Source organism: Aulonocara sp. 'chitande type north' Nkhata Bay, linkage group LG22 (genome assembly GCF_057382095.1).
Source record: "Aulonocara sp. 'chitande type north' Nkhata Bay isolate Kocher_YH1m ecotype deep benthic linkage group LG22, A_spYH_male_GT1.1, whole genome shotgun sequence".
Lineage (NCBI taxonomy): Eukaryota > Metazoa > Chordata > Actinopteri > Cichliformes > Cichlidae > Aulonocara > Aulonocara sp. 'chitande type north' Nkhata Bay.
The window spans coordinates 26,099,835-26,126,813 of NC_141364.1; the positions used below are offsets into that span (position 1 = coordinate 26,099,835).

The 26,979-nt window shown below is 42.0% G+C and overlaps 2 protein-coding genes across 5 annotated transcripts; one reads left to right on the forward strand and one right to left on the reverse strand.

The window, feature by feature from the left end:
• Positions 1-1,230: 1,230 nt before the first annotated feature.
• On the reverse strand, positions 1,231-9,821 carry zbtb8b (zinc finger and BTB domain containing 8B). Of its 3 annotated transcripts, none has more exons than XM_086279925.1 (5): positions 9,655-9,821; positions 8,966-9,158; positions 3,521-4,436; positions 3,218-3,396; positions 1,231-2,182 (listed from the first exon to the last, which is right to left on the reverse strand). In XM_086279925.1, exons 2-5 carry the CDS (start codon positions 9,137-9,139, stop codon positions 1,868-1,870), a joined length of 1,584 nt encoding a protein of 527 aa, XP_086136051.1. In that variant the 5' UTR covers positions 9,140-9,158; positions 9,655-9,821; the 3' UTR covers positions 1,231-1,867. The 3 variants fall into 3 exon arrangements, with proteins under 3 accessions (XP_086136051.1, XP_086136052.1, XP_086136053.1); XM_086279926.1 differs by lacking the exon at positions 9,655-9,821 and adding an exon at positions 9,251-9,598; XM_086279927.1 differs by lacking the exon at positions 9,655-9,821 and adding an exon at positions 4,730-4,784 and having other exon boundaries at positions 8,966-9,092.
• heyl (hes related family bHLH transcription factor with YRPW motif like) lies at positions 8,920-25,373 on the forward strand. 2 transcript variants are annotated; one of them, XM_086279929.1, is made up of 5 exons: positions 8,920-9,192; positions 23,157-23,223; positions 23,314-23,397; positions 23,516-23,597; positions 23,770-25,373. In XM_086279929.1, exons 1-5 carry the CDS (start codon positions 9,167-9,169, stop codon positions 24,450-24,452), a joined length of 942 nt encoding a protein of 313 aa, XP_086136055.1. In that variant the 5' UTR covers positions 8,920-9,166; the 3' UTR covers positions 24,453-25,373. The 2 variants fall into 2 exon arrangements, with proteins under 2 accessions (XP_086136055.1, XP_086136054.1); XM_086279928.1 differs by lacking the exon at positions 8,920-9,192 and adding an exon at positions 20,545-21,045 and having other exon boundaries at positions 23,770-25,371.
• The last annotated feature ends 1,606 nt before the right edge of the window (positions 25,374-26,979 follow it).

Sequence of the window (26,979 nt, forward strand, 5' to 3'; positions counted from 1 at the left end):
AAAGTGTCTTGCTGTGCATATGATGTTTAGACATTCAAACCCTGTTGATAACGTCATTTACACCATTACTGAGCCCTGGATCTTAAACAGTGCGGCTTGTTAATCTTGTTATGACAAATAGCGTTCTCCCTCAAGTTTCACTGAGTGGCCATTTGTAGGCGATATTTAAATAGTAGGCATAAAGTCACACATGACTGTGTATATTTGGTTAAGTAAAAGTGGATTTCATGATTATGATGAAGATATTATGAATTAAACCTATAAACTTAACTGTTTTGTAATTTGAAAAGGTTGCTTAAATGACAGACACTCCATTATTTTTATCAGTATACCTATCACAGGATTAAACATTAGCTACTAGGCTACTGTGAGAACCCATGTCCTCAATGATCCAGGTCCAAGAGCCTGGTAAGTGCCAGTTTGTAAAGTCTTCATGGTTTTTACATATTAAACCTGTATGGCATACCATAGTGTACAAGCATGTATGGAAGATGGCCAGGATTGGTTCTCAATTTATCTCAAATAATATAAATATGCATTCAAGTAGTCAGAACCTAAGTAAGACTACAGTTTACAACTGCATCCATATGAACTGAGTAACTACTAGTGTGCCACAGACTGATTTTAATTTGCAGAGCTGTACTGGAAGTCTGAGCTGTATCATGTGAACATTAACAAGGACAGCACACAACCCTGTGAAGCTTCTGTACTGCACATCATCAAACCAGACAAAATTCTGCCCAGTCTCTGATACTGTGGCCTGTCCAGTAGTTAATAATGCATGAGATATTAGTTATATTTTAGTGTCATTTCCTGTAGCTTCTCTCATTAACTTGTGTTAAATGCACTTGAGAAATAAAATATAAAATATAGTGATCCTCACCTGCAGGTACTATCCAGATCCAAGTAAGCTCACTGCAGAATGTTCTCTCTCTCTCTGTTACACACACACCTGTTTGCACTCCTCTGGATCACTAAATAAATGACTATTCTGCAAAGGACAAATGCAGCTGCTAATTTAATGCAGAAACGCGAGAAAACAGTTGCTGGCACGAATTTGTACTGAATAACCACTAGAGTGCGCCGCAGGCTAGTTTTGTATATGATCCAAAACTACATCAAGTACAAAGTTTACTTATACTTCAATAATAAAGAAGAAGTGACTCCGGGACTATTGAAAGAAAAAGATTAAAACAAAGAATGACAAAGCAATGACACAATGTCCACAGTTTGAGAACACATTTATTGCAGTGATAACTCCAGTGGCCCCTCTACATCAACAAGACTGTTTTTATACACAAAGTGTAATTTTCTGGACAAAGCAAAACATTTGAGAAGACGCTTTGTCTGTCCTCTGTATATTCAGAAATCCAGCTGGACGGGTGCATTCTTCTTACATACAAGACACACACACACACACACACACACACACACACACACACACACACACACATTTGGTTTTATCAGTTGTGCAAATATAGGAAAGGAAAGACTACAGTAATAATTAAAAGAAAGAAAAACACATACACACGCATACACAATCAATGAACCTAGTTCCAGTCAAGCAAGTCACTGGAGTAAAATATCTGAAAAACTCAAAGATTTAAAATACAAATTAGTTAATAAATAAATCATCTTACAGTAAATAATACTAACTAGAGATCACCCTGATGGGAATCGCACCAGCCATGACACATAGCCTCTGACTAAAGATCTGTGACGCCATCCTGCACAAATGTGATGAAATCTGACAAACATACAGCCAAACTACAACCCCAACGTGTCCAGGACTACATTTTGGCATGACACACTAGCTCAGACAGCAAGTTCAGAGAAAGACTTTCTTCCTGGGTATAACTGACTGAATTCACAACGCGTGAACTACATCACTGCAGACAGCCAGCTGTCTTTCAAGCATCTGTTTCTCCACTAAGTCTTCCACTCTGCCGACCTCCACCTCGTCCACCTCATCTATAAAGCTGGACCAATCCGTACTGCCGTCTGCTCGTTCCACAGGCTCTGACTGGCTGGAAGGGTGAACAGGGGCTGTTTCATCATGAGTGGTGGTCACACAGTTGCAGCTATCACAGATGCCGAAGCGTCTGAGTCCGGGTGAAACGCTAGAACCAGTGAAGTTTCGTCTGCAGCTCTTGCATGACACTGGCCAGTAGTGTCTGTGGACCTGTGGATGATCAAGACATGGAGGATGTGAATTCATCTGTTTGGACAATACCAACTTTTCCATCAGTGTAGATGAGAATAACAGCACAATATTTTTTTTTTTTTTTTTAAATCCCAGCAGTGGATAGTGCTAAACCTCAGACTACTAACAGATGCACTTATGGTGCCAATTTGAAACTCTACTCCACTATGACGCTTCATTCTCAAGTTATCACATTCACAAACTTGGGTGTCCACTCCAGCCACCTGCCTGCCCGGCAGGGTAAGATCAGCTTTTTATGGCTGAGGGGTAAAAAAAAAAAAAAAAAAAAAAAAAAAAATACTGCACTAATGAAACTTACGTCACACAACGGTGAACAGTGAATGCAATTTCAGTTTTCACTGAATTTCTTTAAGTCACTTAATGAAATTTACTTCAAAATGTCATACTTGCACCTAATATTAAAACAATGTTTAGCATCAAATGTCCTTAAAGTACCTAAAGAAAAAAAATACTCATTATGAATCTGATACATGAACATAATCTTTTACAGTATCACTTTAATGTCGCAGTTGGAGACTATTTTTAATATTCATGTGACTTTAAAATATTACACTGCACAATGTATTAGTGTGGAATGATGTTTTAAAGTAGAAAAGCTTTAAAATGAGTACTATGGAGCACAATGTAAAATATTTCCATCCATAATACGGTGCATTGTAAGTTGGAAGCAGCATGACACAGATACTTTAATGAAGTCTTAGCATACAGAAGCTGTATTCTAGTATTGTATCAGGTCTCTGTCATTGAGACTCCTGTAGTAATTACTGACACATGTTGCTGTAATTGTTCAGTGCAAGAGGCCACAGGAATGCAACAAAAACTGAGATGTGTCTCTTCTCAGATAATATAAATGTTGTGTACAGATACACTTAATAAAAGAAAATCTAACCTGTTCATGCTAATAGTTTGGGTTATTCGAAAATTTATGAACTAAAGTTGCATAAGGTTAACTCAGAATGAAGTCGACCTGCTTGCAGTGCATGAAATTCTTACACTAAGGGCGTGGCTGCGTAGGTGCTCCTGTCGTGTGAACCTCTTGCCACACATGGGGCAGGGGAATGGCCTCTCTCCTGTGTGGCAACGGATGTGCCTCTTCATGATCCCCTTCTGCTTGGCAGTGTATGGGCAGAAGGGGCACTTGTGGAGTTTTACTGGCACTACTAAGCCATCACCTGAAGGAGGAAAAACACAGCAACAATTCAAACCTACCCCTATCTATTCCGGTTGACAATTTACTAACATTGCTATATAGCTTTTTAATCGATTAAATGTCCTTGTATTTATTCTGCTAATTACCTGTGTCCTCTCCAAGCCAATCAGACTGGATCTCCATAATTGATGATCCTACAAATCCCAGACCTTCGTCCAGTCTGCTTCCTCCAGTGCTGCTACCCAGCCCTTGGGTGAAGCGCTGCCCTACTCTGTCCCCCAAAGAGTTGGGACCTTCACCTCTGGCCAGCGCCTCCATCAGCTGCCTAGCATTAAAGGATGAGCTGTATCCCAAGGGGGAGCGTTCGTTAGATGGAGAGGGACTTGGGGGAAGCAGCCTGCTATGATGAGTATTGTGCAGAGGAGGCCCAGGATAGGATGTGATGACTTTGGTGTCTGGTGACTCCATAAGCTCTTCATCAGGGTCATATTCTATCTTAGGGTTCACCAACTCTGGAGTCAGAGCAGAAGATGAGGATGATGAGAGATTAGTCTGATCCATATGTCCCTTCTGCCCTTCACTCCCAGGTGCAAACTCTTCCCGAGAGGGATAGGAGGTGTCCATATCCCTGGTAGCGCCTGGAGTGGTGGTGACAACAATGGACAAAGGTGTTCTACCTGATGTAACAGACTCCTGACCTAAACCTGACCCCCTATCTGCCTCTGAGACCTGTGAATGAGGCTCTGCAACCCCAGCACCACTGGAAATTGTTGCAGAAGGAGTGCCACTGTCTGCAGGACCCATTCCTCCATCCTCTGTCTGATTCTCTTTCTCCGTGTTTCTCTCCTTCTCCTTGCTGCAGATTTCCAAAGACGACCGGATGTACTCTTTGCAGAAGTTCACCAGATCCGTCATCTGCAGGTAGCTGGCTGCTGACATCACCTCGATGACATTGCTCCTGTTCAGAGCCAGGCGTCCAGAGTAGAGGAAGTCCAGAATAACAGAGAAGGCGTCAGCTGTCACAATGTCCAACGACGCTGTGCTGTAGCGCTGTCCGCTGTCCTGAAAAGAGATGTTTTCAAAAGATAGACAATGTTGAGCCAAATGTATCGGAAAACAAATGCTGGAACAGAAGATATTTAGAAAGTGGAACAGGGCTCCAGAGAAATACCGTTATATTTCAAATCATAGTTTTTACAAAACAGCTGAAGGTTTTCAAGATCTCCATTTTCCTGACTTCAAAAATGCTGTTACGCTACTTTCTAGGTCATAGAGCTACTCCCATATTACCCAACCAATGTCTCTTCACCGGCCCTCAGTAATGTTAAGTATCCAGTTAAAATTCTCATCCTTACCTATACAGCATTCACAGTCAGGCTCCCTTGTGGCCGACCTTCTTCATGTCATTCCCTTTAGTCAAAACAATTTAAAATTAATGTTTTTTGGGAGGTTTTCCCCCCACATCCACCGAAGGACACACTGTGACAGAGTACTTGAGGCTGTGACCTGACCTGTGTAACTCTGCCTGTATGCTGGGTGAGTTGTCATTTCTGTGGACTCTTAAAAATCTGTTTACGTGCGGATATTAGTAATATATTTATATCAGTTCTTCTTTTGTAAAATGCATAATTTGTCTTAATTTTTGTACTGCTTTTAACTAGGGCTGAACGATATATCGCATTTGCGATAATATCGCGACATGATCAAGTGCAATTTTCTAACCGCAAAGGCTGCGATTATACTCTGGACATGTCCAAATTCATGGGCTGCATCCTCCTGAGGCCGCATTTGTAGACCGATTACGTCACAGCGACGCGCCGAAGGCTGTCCAAATTACTACCATATCCCAGAATTCATAGCGCGGCCCAGCCAAACTCCAGTTTCCAGCAATGGCGGCCGCTACTAAGTTTTAAAATTACTCATACTAATCTTTCTGGGTCACAAAATAAACTTTTAACATATTTTCAGGCGAGAAAGTAGTTGTGTAAACATCAAATATCTGCTCGGTTTATCAAGATATCCCATATTTGCAAAAGTGCTTCGACGTTTTCAGAGGCGTCTGCTACCCACCAGCTCGACAGCTAGCCGGGAGCTCGAGGGTTACTGATGCGGCCGAGAACGGCACAACTCCCGGCACATCATTTTCAGATCACCGCGGAGTTTCGCTGCTCGGGTTAAACGTAATATATAAGTCACTTAGACAACCTAAAAATGTTATTGTTGGGCTTTTTTCAGTGTTTTGTTTGTTCGTGAGTAAATCGGTTTGGCTGAGATTAAAGTTATTAGATTAGATAAAATAAAACTTTATTAATCCCCCGGGTGGGTTCCTCCTTGGTTTTCACACAGCTGACTAAACGTCAAACAGAAAACTTATTAAACAGAAGTATGAGACAGTCGAGAATTTACACCAGTGTCTGGTTATATTTTAGATAGCAAGAAGCAGACGGCCGAGTTTATTAAACTCCACCGAGACAGCGGTGACGCTAATCAGAACTAGACCGTCCAATTTCACGCCTTTAAACTTTAAAGGCGTGTTTGTGTGTGTGTTTATACAATTGCTATTATGTTTGCACTTTATGTGTAATGTTACTGACTGCAGAGATCAGTAAGATGTGTGTATTTTTTATTTATTAGTTTTATTTATTTAATATTATTTTTTAATTGAATGACTGTCTAGTAGTTCACAGATGTCGAAAAACTGAGTGTGGTAAAGCCACTGATTTTTTTTATGTATATTTCTGCAATCTGCACATTGTACTGACTTTCATTTTAATGTTTACACCAGGGTTCCTTGTCAGCACTTTATGCTCAGATGTTTGTAAGCTAAAAATAAACTATTGTGTATGTTCAAATATACTGTTGTGATTGAAGAAGTTAAATAAAAATGTCAGTCATCAATTCATGCATCACCTCATGTCATCATAACAGAGGTCTGTCTTCCAGGAAAGAACAGTTTAAAATTAATGTAATATAGTATTGGCCATACTATATGATGTATTGCTTGTCTTTGTTTAATAATACAGAAGACAAAGACCTTAAAAAATAATCGCATATCGCATCGCAATCGCAATATTGGGGCAAAAAATCGCAATTAGATTATTTTCCATAATCGTTCAGCCCTACTTTTAACACAGATTTTTCTATTTGTAGCACTTAATGCATTATTTCTGTTGTTTAAATATGACCTCCCTTCATTTTGGAATTTTTACATTGCTTATGTTTGTTTTCTGTGAAGCACTCTCTGCCTCTTGTTTGAGAAAAGAACAATATAAAAAAATACTGCTTGTCTGCAGATTTTAGTTGTGACTTTGACAAAACACAGTGCTGTGGAAAAAGTATTTGCCCCCTTCCCAATTTCAAATCTCAATTAGATAAAAAGAGAGTAAATGCAAAATTGAGTTTTTTTTAAATTATGATTTAATTTATATAAAAAGGAAACAAAAGTCTTCCAAACTTTTCTGCGGGAATTTTAGCCCCCAGAATTGTTTTAATTCAGCCACATTGGAAGGTTTTCAAACCTGAACCACCTGGTGAAGGTCATGCCCTAGTGCCTCAATTGGATCCAGACTTTGGCTAGGCCACTCCAAAACCTTAAGTTGTTCATTTATTTTATTTATTTATTTGTGAGCCAGTCAGGTTTGTTTTTGATCATTGTCCTGTGGCATAACTCAAAGGTGCTTGAGCTTTAGGCCATGAATTGATTGCTTCATGATTTTCTGATAGGGAGCAGGTGCCAGCTGACTGTTCCATAAACTGCAGCAAGTCATCCAAACATTCAAGCAGCAAAGTAGCAAAGCCCTAGACCATCAAAACACCAACATCTATGACTATTGGTATGATGATCTTTTCATGAAATATTGTGTTTTAGTTTTATGCTAGATTTAACACAATTCAAACATTCCAAAAAAGTTTATGTTTTTATCCCGTCCACAAACTATTTTCTTAAAAGTCATCACGATGTTTTTTTGGAAAATGTGAGACAAAACTGTGTTATTTTCGGTCAGCAATCGTTTTTTTCCTTGGAACGCTCCCATGGATGGATAATGGCACTCACTGTGGTTCGTTGCGAGTCCCAAAGTCTTAGAAATGGCATCTGTTCTTGAGTTTCTCTAGATGATGTGTTGCTTTTTGAGAACTTTTAGCCTACTTCATTTTGTCAGACATCTTCTCTTTAAGTAATTTTTCAACTGAACAGGTCTGGCAGTAATCAGGCCTGGGTGTGAGCTTAATTTAACAAGTGGGGGCAATTACTTTTGTTTTTTTTAAACACAGGGCCAGGTAGAATGGATATAAAAAGTGTAGACACCCCTGTTGAAATGCCAGGTTTTCTATGATGTTAAAAAGAATTACTACAATACATCATTTTAAAATGTTCCCACCTTTAATGTTACCTAAACCTGTACAATTTAATTGAAAAAACAAATCTGAAAAATATTAAAAGTTAAAAACACATAATAAGCTGGTTGTATAAGTGAGCACACCCTTAAATCACTACTTTGGTGAAGCAAATTTTGATTTAATCACAGCATTTAGTCTTCTACACACCTACTATCAATAAAAGAGACTCCTCTCCACTGCTGGAGGTTTCTTCCTGCTCATAGGGGATCATAAGATTGTTGGGGTTTTCTCTGTGTTGTTATTGTAGGGTCTACCTCACAATATAAAGCGCCTTGAGGTGACTGTTGTTGTGATTTGGCACTGTATAAATAAAACTGAATTGAACTGATTAAGCCCAAGTAAAGTTAAACTGTCCTAGTAGGAGTTTCCTGGTGGCATGGTGGTGGCAGTAACATGCTTTGGGGTTGCAGCTGGAACTGGGGGTTTAGTCAAGATGGAGGGCCCCAAATCTTCAGGCATCTACTAGAAAGCTGAAGATAAAGGGGAATTTCACCTTTCAACATGACAATGATCCCAAGCCAATTCAAATGAACAAAAGAATGACCTCACCTGAAGAAAATTAAAGTCTGTAATGGCCCAGCCAGACATAAATCCAATGGAAAAATCTGTGGTGTGATCTGAAGAGGGCTGTTCACAAGAGATACCCTAGCAATCTGACATATTTGAGTACTTTTAAAAAGAAAGGTGGGCAAATATTGCGAAGTCAAGATGTGCCATGCTAATAGTCTCCTACCCAAGGAGCCTGACTGCGTTCTTTAAAAAGTGCTTTGCCTAATTATTAGTGTAGGGGTGTGCCCACTTATGCAAAAAGCTTTTTGTACATTTTTTTAATCATTATTATTTATATTTTCCTCCAAGATTTTTTTTTTTTGCTTTTCAGTTGAATTATGCAAGTTTAGGAAAAAGTTTAGGGAAAAGTGTAAGTCATTTATATCCACTGCAGGTTTGGAAAGCCTTTTCCCCCTTTCGACAAGCGGTATGTGAAAGAACACTCTGGGAAACAGCTGTCACAATAACACAACACACTAGACCTTGAAACTAAAGATGAAACTGACTGTAATATATGCCAGTCCAATAATAAATACATTATTCTTGACCAAATTGTTGAATTTACGTCCAAGAAGCCACCTTAGTTTAGTCAGCTCTCCTTAAACACTCAGAGAAAACAATGGAATCCGTGCTTATGTCCTTACCTGTAGATAGTGAACGAGAAGAGCTCGAAAATAACCGCTTCCTGCAAACAAGACATTCCGATGCGCCTTGAAGACACGGCCTTCAACAAGGATGCTGCAGTCACAGAAGAAGTCACGCTTCCGTTGCTCATTGAGCTCGAACAGTAGTTTGGACAGATAGCAAGGCACTTCCATAGCTGAACTCCTGGCGGCTCTGCCAGGATGAGGGAACAGACGGGTAAACGGAGGTAAACAAGCACTTGTGATCATTAACTGTTGGAGGTGTGTTATTTACAATCGTATTACCACTTAATAGTCAACTCCGACAGAGTTGTATTACAAGCTTGACTTATACATCGTTTAAAATCTCCAGGTAAACAAACGTTAATGATTATAGACTTTAGTCCTAACGGTGAACAGTTAACTCAGCTAACACACACTGGGTCTGACAAACTGTAACCACTGACGCTTGACACTTTAAAAACACAACAAGGATAACGGAGTTTAAACACGCAAACATTAACTCAGACACACCTGAACTAACAAAAGTGGAATCACTTTTCTCTGCTTGCTTGCTAGCTAGTGTGTGTTGCTAACGCTGGGTAGCTAGTTGGCAGTACTTTTCCTAAAATAGCCGACTGACGAGACCAGCTGCTTTTTACAAAACCTGTGAAAAAACTGAAATAAAAAGGCGTGAAATACCGACTCACTTGTTTAATTACGCTGACCGTAACAACTCTTTTACAGTAGCACCGCTAGAAGCGAGGCTCTTTTGTCCCATATCCACGTTAGCCAACAACTTCCGCTTTCGGCCAAAGAAAAAAAAAAAAAAACAGTGACGTTTTTGTTTATCTGTCCAATCAGTGGCCAGTTCTGCGTCTGCTGTACTATTTTTACCTGGAGGAAGTTATGGTCAGATTGACAGATTTACATCTTGTTCTGTACATGTGCCTCTGACTTCTTTGTGTAAAGGAATAAAACAACATGACTTGCAAAAATACCAGGAATATGTTAAGTAGTGAGATCACCAACTATGGCAAGTTTGACCCCAAGAAAATGGATTTCTGTCTTCCATGTGCTCTTAATTCAGGATGCATATTTTACTTTATAGTAAATGATGATGCCATGCTTTTAACTATTAGAAAACGGATTTGTTAAGCTTCTGGACAAATACAGAAATAATCTAAAACGTTTTCGTAACACTGTCTGCACTGAACTTTTTTTTCCTTACTATATGGCAGTATTCATTAAAAACCAAACCAGCTGATTAATGCTTACAATTCAATTCTAGATGTCTCCAGGAGAGACTGTATATCAAAGATGGATGTGACCATCATGAGCACACCGTTAGTGTCTGGATTCGGCATTTTGAAGTCTCAGTATATTTTGGCCACAGCTGGCTAAAATAGCTAAATGATCAGCTCACCATCAGGTTTGGCTAGAAAACTGCACTCACAGATGGGTGCAAGTAAGGTCCAGCTAAGTGATTTGAGTTAGAAGTCAGCGTTTGGCTACAGCTGCCTGCCAGTCAAAGTGGCCACACCCCTGACTTTAAGTTTTAACATAATCCATTGGAGAGCCGTTTAACAAATTCATCCAGCACACAGCTGTTACAAAGCAGGAAACTATCCATAAAGAGCAAAACCGTTTTTTGTGATGATGATGATGATGGTAATGATGTTTTGGAGGAAGAACCTCCAAGTGTCACCCTCCATCTCTTACCAAGTCCAGCATGCCGCTGTACAACCACAGGCGGCTCGCGCCTTCCCACATTGTCTGCTCAAGAATACTTGTTTATTTGCCTCCCATTTCGGAGAGAAAATAGATCCTTTTTTTTATTTTATTTTCAGACATAGCAAGAGTAAACAAGTAGTTCCTTTAGCGCTGCACCACACCCTCTCAGCACAATCCACAGCTCTTAGAAGTGTTTTTTACACTGATGGGTGCCGACTGGGCAACTTATTTGTTTCAGATATTTTCCCATGGCAAACAGAGTGAATACAAAGGCTTCGTGGTGGCCTGTGGAAACCACAGGGTAGGCGTACATGAGCCTAAGCACTCACCCCTTTTCTTTTTTTTTGAAAATGAAATTTATAGCACCTCATAAAAACTCTATTCATGCTTATAAGCACTAAATATAAACCAGTATAAAGCAGAAGGCTTTCACTCAGCTCTTGTAAACTTGACCTGATGGAGCGTTGTGTCCGGCTGCAGGCAAGTCCAGCTGTCAGTTGACCCGACAGGCACAGCCCTAACACGAGTCCATCCCAAAACAAAGCTAAAATGGGCCGAACACTGATGTTGCTCTGCTTATTGACCTTCTTCTGGTTGTGACTCAGGGAAACACAAGGCCTTTGTTTTTGTCATTTGTTGACTTCAGGGCAGGAAACTCCCTCTCTGCAGATCGTAGCCAAGCAATCACACTGGACTTTCTACAATACTGCCCTATCTGTGTGGCAGTTTAGCGCCGGTTTACACCCAGCAACTTCTTAGGAACAAATAACATTCATGATTCATGATTGGGTTTCTTGCCTGTCCCTGTGATTACAACGTCGTATGATGATTTACTGATTGAAAACCCAGACAAAAAGTAAATAGATGAAGTGATGGCTGTTATGTAAGGTTACATCCAGACTTGGGACCTCACTCATTGTGTGTGTTAGCCACTCTGAGACCCACGGCTGGCACAGAGGGCTCCAGCAGCACCCCTCTGGGTCCCTGTGGTCTGCGCCTCAGCACATAACAGCCACTTAGGCCGGCATTTTCCCAGGCTGAGACAACACACCATGGTGGCAGCGTGAGCCACAGAGAGGGCCTGATTAAAGAGTAGGGACAATGGAGGGAGAAAGAGACAGGGACCGTGGTGGCATTTTCCATCTCTGCCGCTGTCTCCTGGGGGGACCAAGTATGTGCCGTGAAACGTTTGAATTATCCCAGAATCTCTGGAATTCAGACTGAGGCACCACGGAGAGGACCCTCGACCGGGGATCAAAGAGCTTTGAGAGGAGTGCGGTGGACTCGTGGTGAAGTCGAGTGCATAGCGGAGTATGAATGTGTGTGTGCACGCGTGCTTGTGTGTTTCAGGAAACTAACTTGAAAAAGATTAGGAAAATGTTTGAATTTGAATCCCATGTTCTTTTATGGCTTCATGTATAAAGAAAAAAAAACATGTTTGACTTCTGAGTGATCACTGAGCAATGAAATGCAGGCATGTGGTGTGTGTTTCATCCCTTATGAGATCAGATAATGCAATCATAGCCAATCATTCGAAGTCTAATAGAGTGGGCGCCCCTCTTAGTCTGTGGTGGCAGTAAAGGAGGAAGAGAAAAGCGAGAGGGGGAAACCTCGTCCCTTTCTTTCTATCTCTCTCTGTAATTATCACTTAATGTTCTTTGGTAATCTGGAGACGTCTGTCTCTTTGCTTTGTCCTTTCTTCCCTCGCTGGAGAGGAAATGTATAAGTCTGAAATAAATCTGCTAGCCTTTTTATTATTGTATATTTAGCACCAGAACAGAGTAGTAAATGGAGCCAGCCCAGACCACAAGCTTCCGGTATCGCAGGGCCGCAGCGCTGGCTGTCTTTGCCACAGCCAAGTCCAGAGATCAAAGCCTTCTGCACCATATACAGCTAGCAAGGCGCTCTCAAGCAATGACCTCAAGCAAGTTTTCATGTCTGAGATAGACAGTGTTTGTTTGTGCCCAAGATACACGTGGAGTGTGTAGAGTGAGTCTACTGTACAAGTATGCCTTTCAACATTTGTATGAGCATCTGTTACGGGCAGTTTTATGAATGTGTGCCTGTCCTTTGAATCCATATGTCTGTGTGGATGAGGAATTGTCTTGTGTTTGTTTGATTTCAAAGCAGGCAGCATTGCATTTACATACATATACACATTTACATATATTTACATATATATATTTACACACACAACACACACACACACACATATACATATATATATATATATATTTTTTTTTTTTTTTTTTTTTAGGGGTGCAATGATACTTGTATCGATATTGAACCGTTCGATACAGTGCTTTCGGTTCGGTACGCATATGTATCGAACAATACAAAATTTTTAATTTATTTTATCAACTTTCCTTCTGACGATGCTGTCTGTGTTGAGCGCTCAGTGGATCTGCGCTCGACAGTGCAGCCTAGGCGGAGTAGTCGAACGCAGATCCACTGAGCGCAGCACAAGCTAGCAAGACAGAAGCTAAGCTCGTTGCAACATGGCAAATTGAACCTCCCCCACCCTCATTCAGATGATCTGGCGTTTGGAACTATTTTGGTCTTCATGTGAAGCATGACCCTGATGGTAAGCGCGTCATGGACAAAAGTAAAACAGTATGTTGGATGTGCCACGCAATGCTCAATTACATGGGTGGGAACTACTGCATTAGCGCAGTTAGCTCGTTAACGTGTTGGCCGTCCAGCCCCAAGCACGGGGCGATCCGCGGTAGCTCGTTAACGGAGATTTGCCGTGTTGTGGCGTTAACGTCATTTCACCGAGATTAACGCTGACAGCACTAGTGGGAACAAAATGAATATGACTGCACATTTACTCCAACATCATCCTAGTGCAAAGACAAGTGGAAGCAGACAAAAACAACAAGCATGCATGCTACAAACTTTACCCGAGTCATTTAGACAGCCGTTAGCACATGATTCTCCTTATGGGGACCTGATATGTTTAATATGCTGCTGAGAATATAGCCCAGAAGAAGCGTATAGTATAGCTTTTATTTTGGAAAGAGACATTTCTCTGTAATAAACTCTCTTTTCCAAAGATGAGTGATTTCTCAATCAGATAGATTTATTTTTTTTATTACTTTGTTGTTTCAGCAACGTTAAATTTAAAAACTGTACTTTTGAGTTAAAATATATATTTATAATTTTAATAAATGGCAAATTAAAAAGGCATGAACATTTTTTGTATCGAAAAAATATAGAACCGTGAATTTTGTGTATCGTTGCACCCCTAATATATATATCTATATATATAGATATATATACACACACACACACACACACACACACACACTGTGATTCTATTTTTAAGAGACACGTGAAAAATTTGTACAAAGGAGAAAAATGTGTTTAAAAAATGCCCGTTTGTAATAGATGAATTTGAAACATGTCTATAAGTGGTGCTTGAGCTGCCAGAAAGGTCAGGCGGTCACAACAGTTTTACTTGTGTTTATTTTTTAAAGTGAGATTATTTTTGTCTAATTTATTAGTTTTATGGAATGATGATTTGGCATCTGGAAAAAAAAGTGCTCAATCAAACCCACTTCAGTGTATCCTGTATTTCAGTTTTCTCAAAAAACAAAACACTACTGTACTGACACCAATAAAACCAACTCCCTCAAGGGGATGAGAATGATGGCTGTTATTGCCCACATCCTTCCTCCATCAGCGTCTTCTCTTCCTTTCGCGCACACTCACCATAATCCCCGTCTAAAAATGACCCAGCAGTGTGGTGGCGGTGAGTTCTTATGCTGGGTTTTCAGGGGTTTACGCTCGCTCTCCTGAGCTGCCATCGGAACAAGGTGTCGGCAGGTCGCCCCCCAGATAAGGCTGTAATCTGAGGTGTAAAGTTAAACGAGGGATTTGGGAAAGTGAGAGGCTGTCAAAGAGCAGCAGCACAGGGGTGTCTAACAGGGACGGGGAAAAGCGTGGCCTGGCTTTGTCTGAGAATCCAGTTTTATTTTCATCTCTGAGTGCAAAGCACAGCTTGGATTAATATACATATATGTAAATTCAATCAATCTCCTCCATAAATCTAAACGATGGGCAGCTTCCAAGTCAAAAGTCAGTAAAACTGAACTGAACTGAAGAAGCTTCTTGGATAAAAGTTTGAAACATCTCCAAGAAACTTAAAGAAGTCCAGTTGCTGTTCTTTCTAAGCTCCTTAGATTACCGTGACCTGGACATGACTGAGAACCTACGCAGATTTAGTCAAACTTGTTTTACAGTGGCTAATATTAGCTGAGTCCTAAACACCCCCCTCTCCACACATACACTCATCAAAATCAGGCACAGTCACATGCATGGCTGAGGGGCACTGCGGATTAGCCTCGAACTCTTTCATTTTTCACTCCCCCCCCACACTCCTTTTTTTCTCTCTTCTCCTCCTTTCTCTGTGGCTCGTTAAAGATTGTGTCCTGTGTGTGATGTGGCAGAGGAGAGCAGTCAGAGTGAACTGATTACGGACGAGGGCCAACGTGCCTTTGAGTCATGGCACCGAGCAGCATTCTTCACGTGCTTAAAAATAGTAACAGTCGAGCTTTTTCAGGTTTGTTTTTCCTCACTGGATGACTTTGGGGCATCCTCTGTCAGACTGTAATCATAGCCAGATTCTCTCAACCCCCCCAGCCTTCAATTTTCTTTCACGTCGTTATTGGTGAGCTTGTTTAATCTTATGAAGAAAATTGGCTTAGCGTGGGAAAGGCGAGATTGTTTTGGGGATAGGTTTTCTTGTTTTAGAGTTGTGCACATTTTTTCTTCTTCTTCTTTTTTTTCAGTGCAGGAGGAAGAAAAAGTGCCAGCTTGTGCCAAACCCTCACGAAGCACAGATAAAAAGGAGTTGAGTGAGAGGGAGGCCGCAACACCACGACAAAGATATGGGCTGTCTAAGCAAAGAGCTTTACAAATGACGATCTCCAGGGGGAAACAGAGTGGGTGGGGTGGGGACAACATAAGGGAGAAGAGGAGGCGAAGAGGAGAAACAAATGTGGATGAATTGGTGGGAGGGGAAGGAAGATGGGTATGGTTGGTGGGGGTAGGGGGTGGTGCAACACAGTGCAGTGTGGAGGGATGGGGGGGGGGTGGAGGGTGGTAGATGAGAGGGGAAACATTCCCCTTGCCCACATTAAAGACATAAAAAAGAAAACAAACAGAAAAACATGTCTGACATAAAGAGGCTGGTTTCCGCGGCGACAGCACAATGGCTGCCTGTGGCTCTCGGGGCCCTCGCCGTCCCGTCTGGGGCCCGGCACCAGCGAAAGTCACCGCAGTCACAGGGCCCATCAGCGTGTGTGTGTGCCTGTGTGTGTGAAACATGGTGAATGTCATCACAGGCCCAGTGCTGTGGGAACCGTCATGAAAGGGACCCCACTCGGAAGCCACAAAAGCTCCTTTCTGCTTCTTCTCTTCGGCTTTTAGCCTCTTTATTTATCTTTGCAAAGGGGGAGCCAGATGAGGAGGGAGGACTCTCTCGCCCTCTCCCTGTTCTCTCTCTGTGTCTCTCGCTCTCCGATAGACGGCACGACCCGTAGCCGCAGCCATTTTGCCCTACTGACACCTTAAATCACGGCAGCTACTATTTCAGTCATTCGCTCTGGCTGCGTCTTGCTGCGTTCCTTTGGTAGTTTATTCACAGCTCATCTTAGCTCAATCAGATCATAAAAACACAATGGGTTTCTTTGGAGACACCCTGTGGGCACAAACCTGGCGTTCCCAGGAATGCCTCATATATTCAGGTTATTTGGAGTGAATTGTGAAGACAGCCAGACAGCAAGTGCATCAGGTCCCAGCATTCCTTATGTGTCTGAAAGGCAGATAAATCCCTCATGGGTCCGGCCCAGAGAGTGCCAAGCCAGTCTGATGCCAGTTCCCATGCCAATCCATTCCTGATCCCTGCGACAGAGCAGCCAGCCACAGTCGGACTATTATAAAGGCCTCATACCAATACGGAATCAACTGATTTTGAGGGCATGTGTCAATAGCGCTTGCATGCAGCAGGGCACCATGCAGGGCCCCTTTGACCACATTTGGCCTTTCACAGACTCACTACGGGGCTTCAAGACAGTGAATAAATATTTAACTTGCTTGATGGTTTGATGGTATATTAGCATTTTAAGGACCACCTTCAATTTAAATAACATATTTGGAAACATATTTGTTTTCTTGTTGTTTATTTTCTACTTTCTGTGAATAAGATGTTATATTATTATTATATTGTGAATGTGAAGGTGTCGTTTTTTTTAGCTTGTTCTATTTGCAAGATTTACATTTTATTATTAATATTTTAACATAATAACACAGCACTCTTTTTGATTTCCATACAGTTAATCAAATTTTCTAGAAAATCTGCATCGTTTCCAAATATTCACTTTTATTAGAAATTTAAAAAATGCGTTAAAAAGACCCTCCTTCAGATTTATGATACATAGGATTTTACTTTCATGTCTCTTTTTTCAGCAGGTTTAGGTCCCTTTTTTTGTTTTTAAACTGGTGCATGTACATTACATTTTGACAAAAAAAATTTGTTGGTGTACTGTTAATGAAAGCAAACCATGCAGTGAGACGTATCAGTGATCAGTTATTTAGTTTCACTGAAAAATGCGGAGAAAAAAAGTCACAAACACAATACCCCACTGAGCTTGTTCCATCTCACAGAGTTTCAAACAATAGCAGCAGTCATGCATCAGAAAGAATAATTGCAGCTGTTTGTGCCTTATAAATTGTGGGTATGTGCTGTCCACATTCGTGTCAGGGAGTTTCATGTGTGCGCTAGCTTGTATGAATCAGTGCGTGGCCTCCCGCGCGTGTGTGCGTGCGTGTCCTCATGTTCATATTTGAGTTGCGCATGTGTGCGTGTGTATGCAAATTGTAAAAGTATGAGCTTGTTAATTTCAATAAGGGACTTTGCCTTGTTGTGGTTTGGTGGGATGGGAGGGAGAGTACTTGAAGTGGCCGACCAAGATCGCCAGAAATCTCCCAGAATTCCATCCAACCACCCAGTGCCAGCTCTCGTCTCCCTCTTATGTTGGCTTTACGCCCCCACCATGAAACCATTTTCATAATTAATATATCTATTTAATCATTTATCTCCTTAATTACTTTCCATTTCTTTTCCCTTTTTTTCTTTTCTTGTAACTTGCCTCATCTCGGAACAGCTGGGCGGTGTGGCCGGCAAACCAGAGCGATCTCTCTCTCTTGTTTTTAAAGAGACGTGCGATACAAATGGGAAAGTAAACCTTTGAAGAGAAGTAAAGAGTGGGTGATAAAAATAGCAATACGGAACACTGAAGGCTGACTTCATAGATGTCTTTTCATCTTTCTTTCCCCCCAGTTTTCTGATGCTGAAATGAAATCCAGATCTGAATTAGAGAATGATTAGTAATGAAAGGATATGTGAACTGGGTAGTGGGGGTTGTTTGCTGGGAGAGAAAAGGGATTTCTCCACTCTGTTAGTCCTGACTCATATCCACCACACTGCGAGCCCCCTGGTGATGGTCACACTGATTACTCACACTTGGCTATTGCAAACACACTCACTTGCACATGTTTTAAGTTATTCCACTACTTTACACATGCGACATGACAAAAATGATTGTAGGAAAGGCTCGATTGTCGTCACGCTGAGCAAGATGAAGCTGAAAAGAACATAAAGACTACTGGAAATCCATTTAAAAGACGACCAAATTAAAGTTTTAAAAACGACTTCACTTGCCCAACTAGTATACACAAAGACCTCGCACTCATTCATTGTCGCAGCCTATGTTTAAACTAACACACCCTTCCAGTCTGCCAGGCAGGAAGAGACACCCTCAGCTGGGCATTGTGTGCAAGAGGGCATGCCACTTGGCCTCTCTCAGTCTTTCACATACACATATGCGCACACTGCTGGGTCACTTAGGCATCGCTCCTAACAACCGGCGCCTGGGTCTCATGTTTCCATGGCAATCTGCACCAGCAATCTTCCCACGGTGGCAGAGGAAACAAGTGCCGCGAGTGACTCTGTGTGTGTGAGTGTATAGAGAGTGCTATCTTGTCCAGTGAAGAGCCCAGATGTTCAGACACTCAGTGGGGTGACTTCTCTCCTTGACCCTTCAGTACCTGCCCTCATCTCTGCACACACAGGCTGAATAAAAACGATTTGAATAAGCTGGGTTTATCTGTGCCTCACTTCTTATCTTGAAATACTTGAAGCTGTAATTTCAAAAAGATAGTGACAAATCTACATCTTGACATAGAATGCATATGAAAGATAGATGTATAATTAGTTGGATATTTAAATATATAAATGGTTACATATCCCAATATTTCTGGATAACTGTTTTAAAGCCTGTTTATGCTGTTCGACTGTTGCCAGAACCAATCATATTTAGATGAGAAAGTGGAATGCTGAGTCCTCAGATAGCGCTAGCAGCATCATTTGGCAAGATGGCATGTTTTTAGACCCACACATCTATATGTATAGTTTACATATACTGTATATAAATGATGGGCATAGCCTCTGGGTTCTGCAGTCTCTTTAATGGCCAGCAGGGGCAACTCTTTAAAAAGACTTCCAGTTACTCAATAATAGTTTCCTGGTAATTTTTGGGGTCCATTGCTAGTTTCAAGTCAGTGAAGGAAACATTATGTTTTTGGCATACATTACTGTCTTCATTCGAGTAAAAAAGGAAGATGGTACTCTGACCGTTGATTTCACAGTCGGATCCATCCAGTAACAGGATGGCAATACTAAAAAAACCTCAGCTAATGGGACACTAACTGATAGCGGATATCACAGTGGTTATGTCTATCTTTTTTATACAGTCTATGGTGGATTTCCACATTGAAAAAAAAAAAAATCACTCACTCACTCTCTGAAATTTACAGCTTGTTACCAAAACCCTTTCCCACCAGATCCTTTCTGTAGCCTACTATTGCCAATTTTTATCGTTTCATAGCAATTTTTCATAAACGTCAACTATGAGTGTTAACTGATAGCTGAGCTGTGTGGTCAGTTCTGGCTCCATAAAACAACCACAAAGCAATATGTCCATCTCTTCTACACAGTGATATGCTTTCTTTTAAAGTTTTCTAAAACTTTGTTGACATTATTTGTCACACTGGAGATTGATGCTTGATAAAAGTGTTATTTTCAAAGGTGAACATAAATTATTGGCATTGCTTGTAAATCCCTGTAGTATACTCTTGTAATGATTTAGGTACTTTAAATATCACCTTTTAAAACAAGAGCAAAAAACAGCCAACACTGTTAGTTAAACTGCTGACACGGCTTAATTATTCCCATAAAATCTTTCTATACAAGTATAAAACTTTTCTATTTGTATCATTTATGGAGCTCAAAGGTCGGCGCTGGCTGCGTTTCATCTCTGCAGGCGTGTTTTCACTCTGTGCCGTTTCTCTCTCACAACACAAAATTGCTCAAGAACTCGAGTCAAAAGTGACTCGTGAGACTGTGCAAGTATCAGATGTTGTGCATCGCCTCTGTATGATGGAGTGCTTTCACAGTTCATAATTCCCACACTCCTCACCTCGCTCTCCCTCCTGTTGCCATTGTTCTATGGAACAGCATAATTAAAGGAGCAGAATGAGAAAGAAAGCAGGACAGAAGGAAGGAAGGAAGGAAAGCAGGATGAAATTGGAGGCTAATTGACAGAGGATGATTGAGCAAAGGGGTGGAAAGATGAGGCTGAGGGGGGTGCAGGAGAGAGGGAAGGAGGGTGAAAAGCCAGAGAAGGGCAGATTAAAGGGAGAGAGGAGGGACATGGAAAGGAGGCGGGGGAGCCAAAACTGGCAACCCTGCCCAAACTGCCAAAGTCCTGTTTTGTCATTGGGTGGCTGTGACAGAGCGAGCGAGCCAAGAGAGAAATAACAGTGAAAGAGAGAGAGAGACTATGATTGGATGCCAGTGATAGAGTACAAGACTAAAGCAGCTTGTGAATTTTCTTAGTTGTCATGGGCCCTTGGGGGTTGATCAAGTGGCACCACTGACTCACAGAGAGGGAGAGAAAAAAAGAAGACGCATGAAGAACCGACGACAGCGAAAACAACAAACACGAGTGACAAGAAGTAACTAAGGACAACAGAGCTCTTATAAGTAACCGTGCAAGAGAAGCAGAGAGTGACGGGCACGCAGGGTGAGTGCTTCATCCAGAGGGAGACTTCCTAAAGAGGCAGAGGCAGGAACCAACGAGATCATCCAGCCAGACCTGTCAGTCTCCTCGTCCTTCTGTCATCAGTCGTCATCGCTCCAGCCAGTGAGGAAGGGGCAGCGAAATGAAGAGACCTCACGATTACAGCTCTCCGGACTCGGACACCGACGAGTTCATTGACGTGGGCCAAGAAGATAGCTACTGGTGAGCCTCCTTCAGTCACACCTGAGATTGTAACACGTTCCCTCCAGTCATGTTTGAAAAGAAAATTACATGGCGCGCGGCTGTATTTAGCAGACAAAGTTAAAGGCAAATTTGCCCCGAGCATGTTTTCCAGTCTGCTGCGCAGTAACGAGTTTAAAAGACTGTGGGAAAAGTTTGAGGTCCCACAAGGTTGTGTTTATAAAGCAATTACAGCAAAATAGAACTTCTTATTATTTAAAGATTCCTGCATTCAGGTACAAAGTTTTTTATTTTTATTTATTTTTTAAGTCTTGACACGGTTTAATTTGCATATTATAAATCTTTAAGCAAATTTAAAAACCACGTCAGTGATGTCAGTGTAAAAACTGACGTGTCAACGAAGTTTGAGGCTCAAATCAGCAAATTTCTCTTGTTCAGAAAAGCAGATTTATTATAGATTTATGTTAGATAGATAGGTAAGATATACAGTGTTCACTTTCTGTGTAAAACAGAAGCTTTACAGCGGTTGTTGCACATGTAAGTGTAGGGGTTAGTCGAAAAAGCTGCGTGCATGACCATCCATGTAAAACAAAAAAGGCCTGTCAACGCTGAAGTGTCAACACAGGAGATGAAAACATGAGCAGGAAGTCATTCACTCAGGAATATTAATTGTATATATGTATATTTATAAAAAATCTATTGATTTGAACCACAATGAGTGATTATAGTATTATGTCTTAAAATGAAATGTCTGCAGTTGATGTAGAAAATTTCTTCACATGAGAAACACAAGTGAAAGCTCATGAGTTGGTTTTAATAAACAACTCTAAAATAGTTTTAATATTTTACGTCACATTAAATATGAAAAAAGTGCATTTTCCCACTTGAGTTTAGTGTTATTATTCCATGCAAACAGTGTGTTATTTAATTAGCAACTTTATGAAAGATCTCCTCGTCTATGTCAGACACACATTTTTGCTGCATTTCCAAGACTGCATTTTCAGGCATAGAAAAACTGCTTTTTCACAAACAAATGAGTTTTTCTATGCTTTTATTATAAAGTTATAATCCCAACACTGAAATCTTGCTTTTGCACTGGAAAACTCCGATAAAAAATGTGAACTACACAGTTAAAATGGCTGGTTAAACGCTAAAATACTTCTGGAAGAGGAAAAAAAAATCTTCTAACCTTTGAATGCAAACGCGGCCTGCAGTGCCAAGGTGATTAAGTGCAGTCCACTGCATGTAACTTGTTCCATTGTTGTGGAAAATGCCCGATAAACAGTAAAATTACTCTGAACGCTGCACACTCTATTTTAAAGTCATTAAAGCGTTTTGCTTCTTAGATAAATTTGTCAAATTCCTTGACTTAGCATTAAAAGACATTTTGATTCAAAGCGCCAGTCATTAAAGTGTATTTGTAACAGTATACAAAAACTCATTCCCAGCAGTGCTGCTTACATCACAGGCGCTGAGCGAGCCAGTAACGCTAAAGACGGTTTAGATAAATTAAATTGCCATGTGACATGCAAACAGAAGACAGCGCTGCTTTTTCAAGTCAACCCCATCAAAGATTAACCTAAACAAAAACACACAGCTAAACTGGCAGCCCTCATGTTAAAATCTAATAGAAATAAGTCTCTAGCGGGGCAGTTTGGAGGGAACTGTGAGGCTCGGAGTCTCTTTCAGGCCTGTAAGATGAGAGTTCACAAACAAACACAATCCATATTGGATGACTGTACTCGGAGGAGCTCATGCTCCCATTGCAGCGTGCTGGAGCCCCATGTGAGCGCAAGCATCGCCTCGAGGCTATATAATCATCTTTTCTAAAAGTGCTTTTGCTCAGACGGAAAGGAGAACAGCATGTCATTTCACTGAGACTAATGTCCAGAAATGCATTAAAGTGAAAACAATCTCATCTTCCCTCCTCTCCCGGGCACTGCTCTTCTTTTCTGTGCCCAAAAAACAAATTAGATTGAAGGGAGTTGGTGTGCCATCCTGCCTCTGTGTCATATTAAGGAGGGTAATAATAACAATATGCAGGAAAATCAAATGATTTTTTTTTCTTTCTCCCTCTGTGTCCCTTCTTACTCATCTCGCTCTCTTGCTTCAACACTATCTTCGCGGTACAGCCCAGTCACTGGGTCCATGTCTCCAGGCAGCGCCTCGCAGATTCTGGCTCGAAAGAAGAGAAGAGGGGTGAGTGGATTAGGTCATTGGATGTTAGTCGGTTCTGTCTCTTTTTCAGTTGAGTCTGCAACTCAGTTTGCTTTTTTTTTTCTTATGCAGATCATAGAGAAGAGGCGCAGAGACCGCATCAACCACAGCTTGTCAGAGCTCCGTAGACTGGTGCCCAGCGCTTTTGAAAAACAGGTAAGGAATGAATTTGAGATGATGATATTTTTTGTCATAGTTAGACAATAAAACTAAAAGACTAAGCAGCTTTCTGTCATCGTGCCACTGATCAGAATGTTGCTAATTTTCACTGCAGGGTTCATCAAAGTTAGAGAAAGCAGAGATTCTACAGATGACAGTGGACCACCTCAAACTGCTGCATGCCATGGGAGGAAAAGGTGACAATTTGGACTCTTGCTTGCTGCCCTATTCGGATTCTCCCAAACAGCCGTTCCACATAAAGCAGTGATTCATAATTATTTATTATCCTCCTCTTTAGAAAAGAGATTTTTACTGCCTCCCCCTGCATTTATTCAGCAAAGACTAAACTGAACTGTTTTTCCACCTCAGGATACTTTGATGCGAGGGCTCTGGCAGTCGACTACAGGACCCTGGGCTTCAGGGAATGCGTTGGAGAGGTGGTACGGTACCTCAGCTCACTTGAGGGGGACTCCCCAGACCCTATAGGAGCTCGTCTGGTCTCCCACCTCTCTCACTGCGCGAGTGAGCTAGACCCTCTTCTCCTGCAGTCACCCCCTGCTTCTGCCCTGCCCTTCGCTCCTTGGCCATGGGCATCCTTCCCTCAAATCTCCCCTAACTCCCCAGCCTCCTCCTCCTCTCCTTTCCCCAGTGGGCGAAGGGATCTGGCCCTGCTAGGGAGCTACCCATCGCCCGCCTCCCTACGCCTCACCCCCCTGGCCGGGTGCCAGCAGGGTGCACCACAGCTCCTTGCACCTACAGCTCTTGCCACCGTCCACAGGGTGCCCTCCCTCGCAGCGTCTCCAGTCCTAGCCCCCTCCAGACCGCCACAGCTGTCTCCTCACAGCTCCAGCAGGGCCTCACCTCTACCTCTCTCAACCCCTTCCTCTTCCTCTCCTTCAACCTCCTCCTCTTCCACTTCCTCATCCTCCGCCCCTCCACAAGTCTCTTTCAGGCCCTTTGCACCTATGGGGTCTCCCACAGTCCAGCGCAGGGGCTTGAGCGGATCAGCCAAGGCGGCCCAAGGATGGGGGACTGAGATCGGTGCTTTTTGAGGGTCAGCTCTTTATTTGAGCGGACATGGACCTCCCATGTGCTCTATGTAGCAAATATTGGTTCCTTTGGAGAAAGAAGTATTCAACCTTTGATGATTGTTTCTGCTTCTAAAAAGCCATATCCGGTGATGGGTAAAGTTTCAGACGATCACAATCATATGTTACGGAACAAAGAGGGAATGTGAATGAGTAGCTCTGAATAAAGTCGTATTGTTGATTTTGCTTGACAAATACACACAAAGAAGAGTGTCCACCAGAGCCATAATCACAGTAAAACACTCAACAGAGAGTGCGGTTGAGATTTTACTGATCCCAGAACTGTGATGTTTCTGTTTTTCCAAAACATTTATACTTTTGATCATGCTTTCTGAATGTTTGACAAAATTTCTATAAAGACCAAGTGCCTTTATCTCTTTGCTCAAGTTTTCTGTGTTTTTCTCCGATTGTATCAGTAAACGCAAACATGTAACTGCAGATATGCCATCTGCTATCAATACAAATGGGAAAGGAATGGTTTAAAAAAAGAAAAGAAAAAAGACTGCATGTTAGGCATTTATCCGTATATTAACTATGTCTGCAAACACTGCCTGCATGTTCCCCAGCCATAACCCACTTGGTATCTGAGCTGTTTCCAGTGACGGCTGATGGGAGCTGTGGTCTTGTGGCTGCAGAGGATAAACATGGTGGGAGATGGTGATGTTTTTGGGATGCCGCGGCGAGGCAAACAGGCCCATCACTTTGCCCTCTAATTGGCGGTCCCCTGTAATTAACTTTACCCTCGTATCAGTCGATGTATCTTCCTCTCCTCTGCTGTCTCTCTGCCATTCTTTCTCTCCAATCTTGCGGTACACCAGCGGATATCTTCTCCCCCTGTTTGTCTGCGCCACTGTCTCCTCAACAATGGAGAGACAGAAAAGACGAGGGCGAAAAGGGAGGGATGGAGAGAGAGGAGAGACAGACTGAGAGAGGGGAAAACAAAAGGAAAAGATCTGAAGGGCTGTGGTTGAGTGACTGATTTGGTGTAGACGTTCAATAACAGGGTGGGAGGGAGGCAGGAGACAGGGTTACGGGGACTGCGAGGGTTTAAAAGGACAGGAAAAGAAGCAGTGTGAATCACAGAGAGTGGGCCAGCGTGTACGGGGTGCACGTGAAGCACCCGAAAGCTGATGAATGACACTTGCAACAAGCTTGTTTCTCAAAAACATCAGCATAATTGTGCCATGCTTCACCAAAACTGCTCTGCGGGGATGAGAGGGCAGAGAAGAGCCTTGTGTGTGTTTACTGCTGGGGAACGCTTTGATCTACTTCAGGATGCAATGTCTGTGGTCTGTGGTCCAAAAATGTGTGTGTTCCGCAAAGTGCATATTGTTTATTTGAGTGAGTGTGCTTTTGTGGGCTCGAGCCAGTCTCTTGCGCTTTCTTCTTTGTGTGTGTGTGTGTGTGTGTTTTGTTGAGTGTTTTGTTTATGCAGTGTGCATGGTCGTGTGTGTGTATGTGTTTGTGTAATGTGAGTATTCAGGGCTGGCGTCAGGACTGAACCGCGGTGACGGCGTGGCTCTCGTGCGATGCCGGCCGGCGGTCGGACCGACGGACAGTGTGGTGGTGGAATGTTTGTGGAGGGTGTACGCACACACATACACATATACACACACAGATACGCACTCAGGCATACAGACAACACACAACACAGACACACATAGGCTGGCTGGCACTATTCTAGCCCCTGCGTGGAGGAGCCAGAGTCACCACCACAGCTTCCAGGAAGGACAACCACAGTCACACTGTGCTGGGTTTCCCACGGGGGAGGGGAGAGAGTGAGGGTGGAGGGATGTGCAAGGAAGGAGGGAAGGAAACTTTGGAGAAAGAAGGAGGGAAATGCTGTGTGTATGTGAGTGTGCATGTAGGGCAACAGGACACGGTGCAAACTCAGTGAAGAAAAGAGGAGGGTTCAGCAAGCAGGAAGGATGGCCGAAACAAATCGGAGAGAGAACAAAGTAAACTCAGCCACATCAATGCATCACAGCTGATTTTTTTTAATTACATGTCTATAGATATAATTTTCCGAGAATAGGAACATGGTTCATTTTTTGTTTGTCTGTGCCATAGACAGGGGAGTAAAAGCCAGTCTTTCTAATGGCCAGCCTGCAGATGACATGCATGCATCACTATTGATTTTTTAAATTTTTATATAATTTTATATATATATATAACTAAATATATGTGGCTAACATTAGCTTAGGCGACCCCAGCCCATTGTTACTTCTTAAGGATTTTGTGGGGCAGCTGTTGCACTCATTGAAATCAAATAAATCTGATTATCATGAACTCCAAGTGATAAATTCCTCCTGTCTCACCCCACATCTAATTTATCTGGGGTGAATAACTGCCTGTCAGCTAATGACGGACAAATACTATAAACAAAAGGCCCCAAAAACTCAACTTTAAATTTATCTACTGAACAGAAAATGAAAAAGCCATCAGTTCTTTATTTTTTGAAGGAAAATCAAACTGACAAGCGGACCGACTA

Bases quoted from the DNA above. Each gene is read 5' to 3' on its own strand.
- zbtb8b (XM_086279925.1), bottom strand. From the start codon at position 9,139: ATGGAAGTGCCTTGCTATCTGTCCAAACTACTGTTCGAGCTCAATGAG. The intron at 4,437-8,965 runs GTAAGGACATAA...ATCTCTTTTCAG, and splicing joins TTCTCGTTCACTATCTACAG to GACAGCGGACAGCGCTACAG. The intron at 3,397-3,520 runs GTAATTAGCAGA...TTCCTCCTTCAG, and splicing joins TTGGCTTGGAGAGGACACAG to GTGATGGCTTAGTAGTGCCA.
- heyl (XM_086279928.1), top strand. From the start codon at position 20,966: ATGAAGAGACCTCACGATTACAGCTCTCCGGACTCGGACACCGACGAG. The intron at 23,224-23,313 runs GTGAGTGGATTA...TTTCTTATGCAG, and splicing joins CTCGAAAGAAGAGAAGAGGG to ATCATAGAGAAGAGGCGCAG. The intron at 23,598-23,769 runs GTGACAATTTGG...TTTCCACCTCAG, and splicing joins GCATGCCATGGGAGGAAAAG to GATACTTTGATGCGAGGGCT.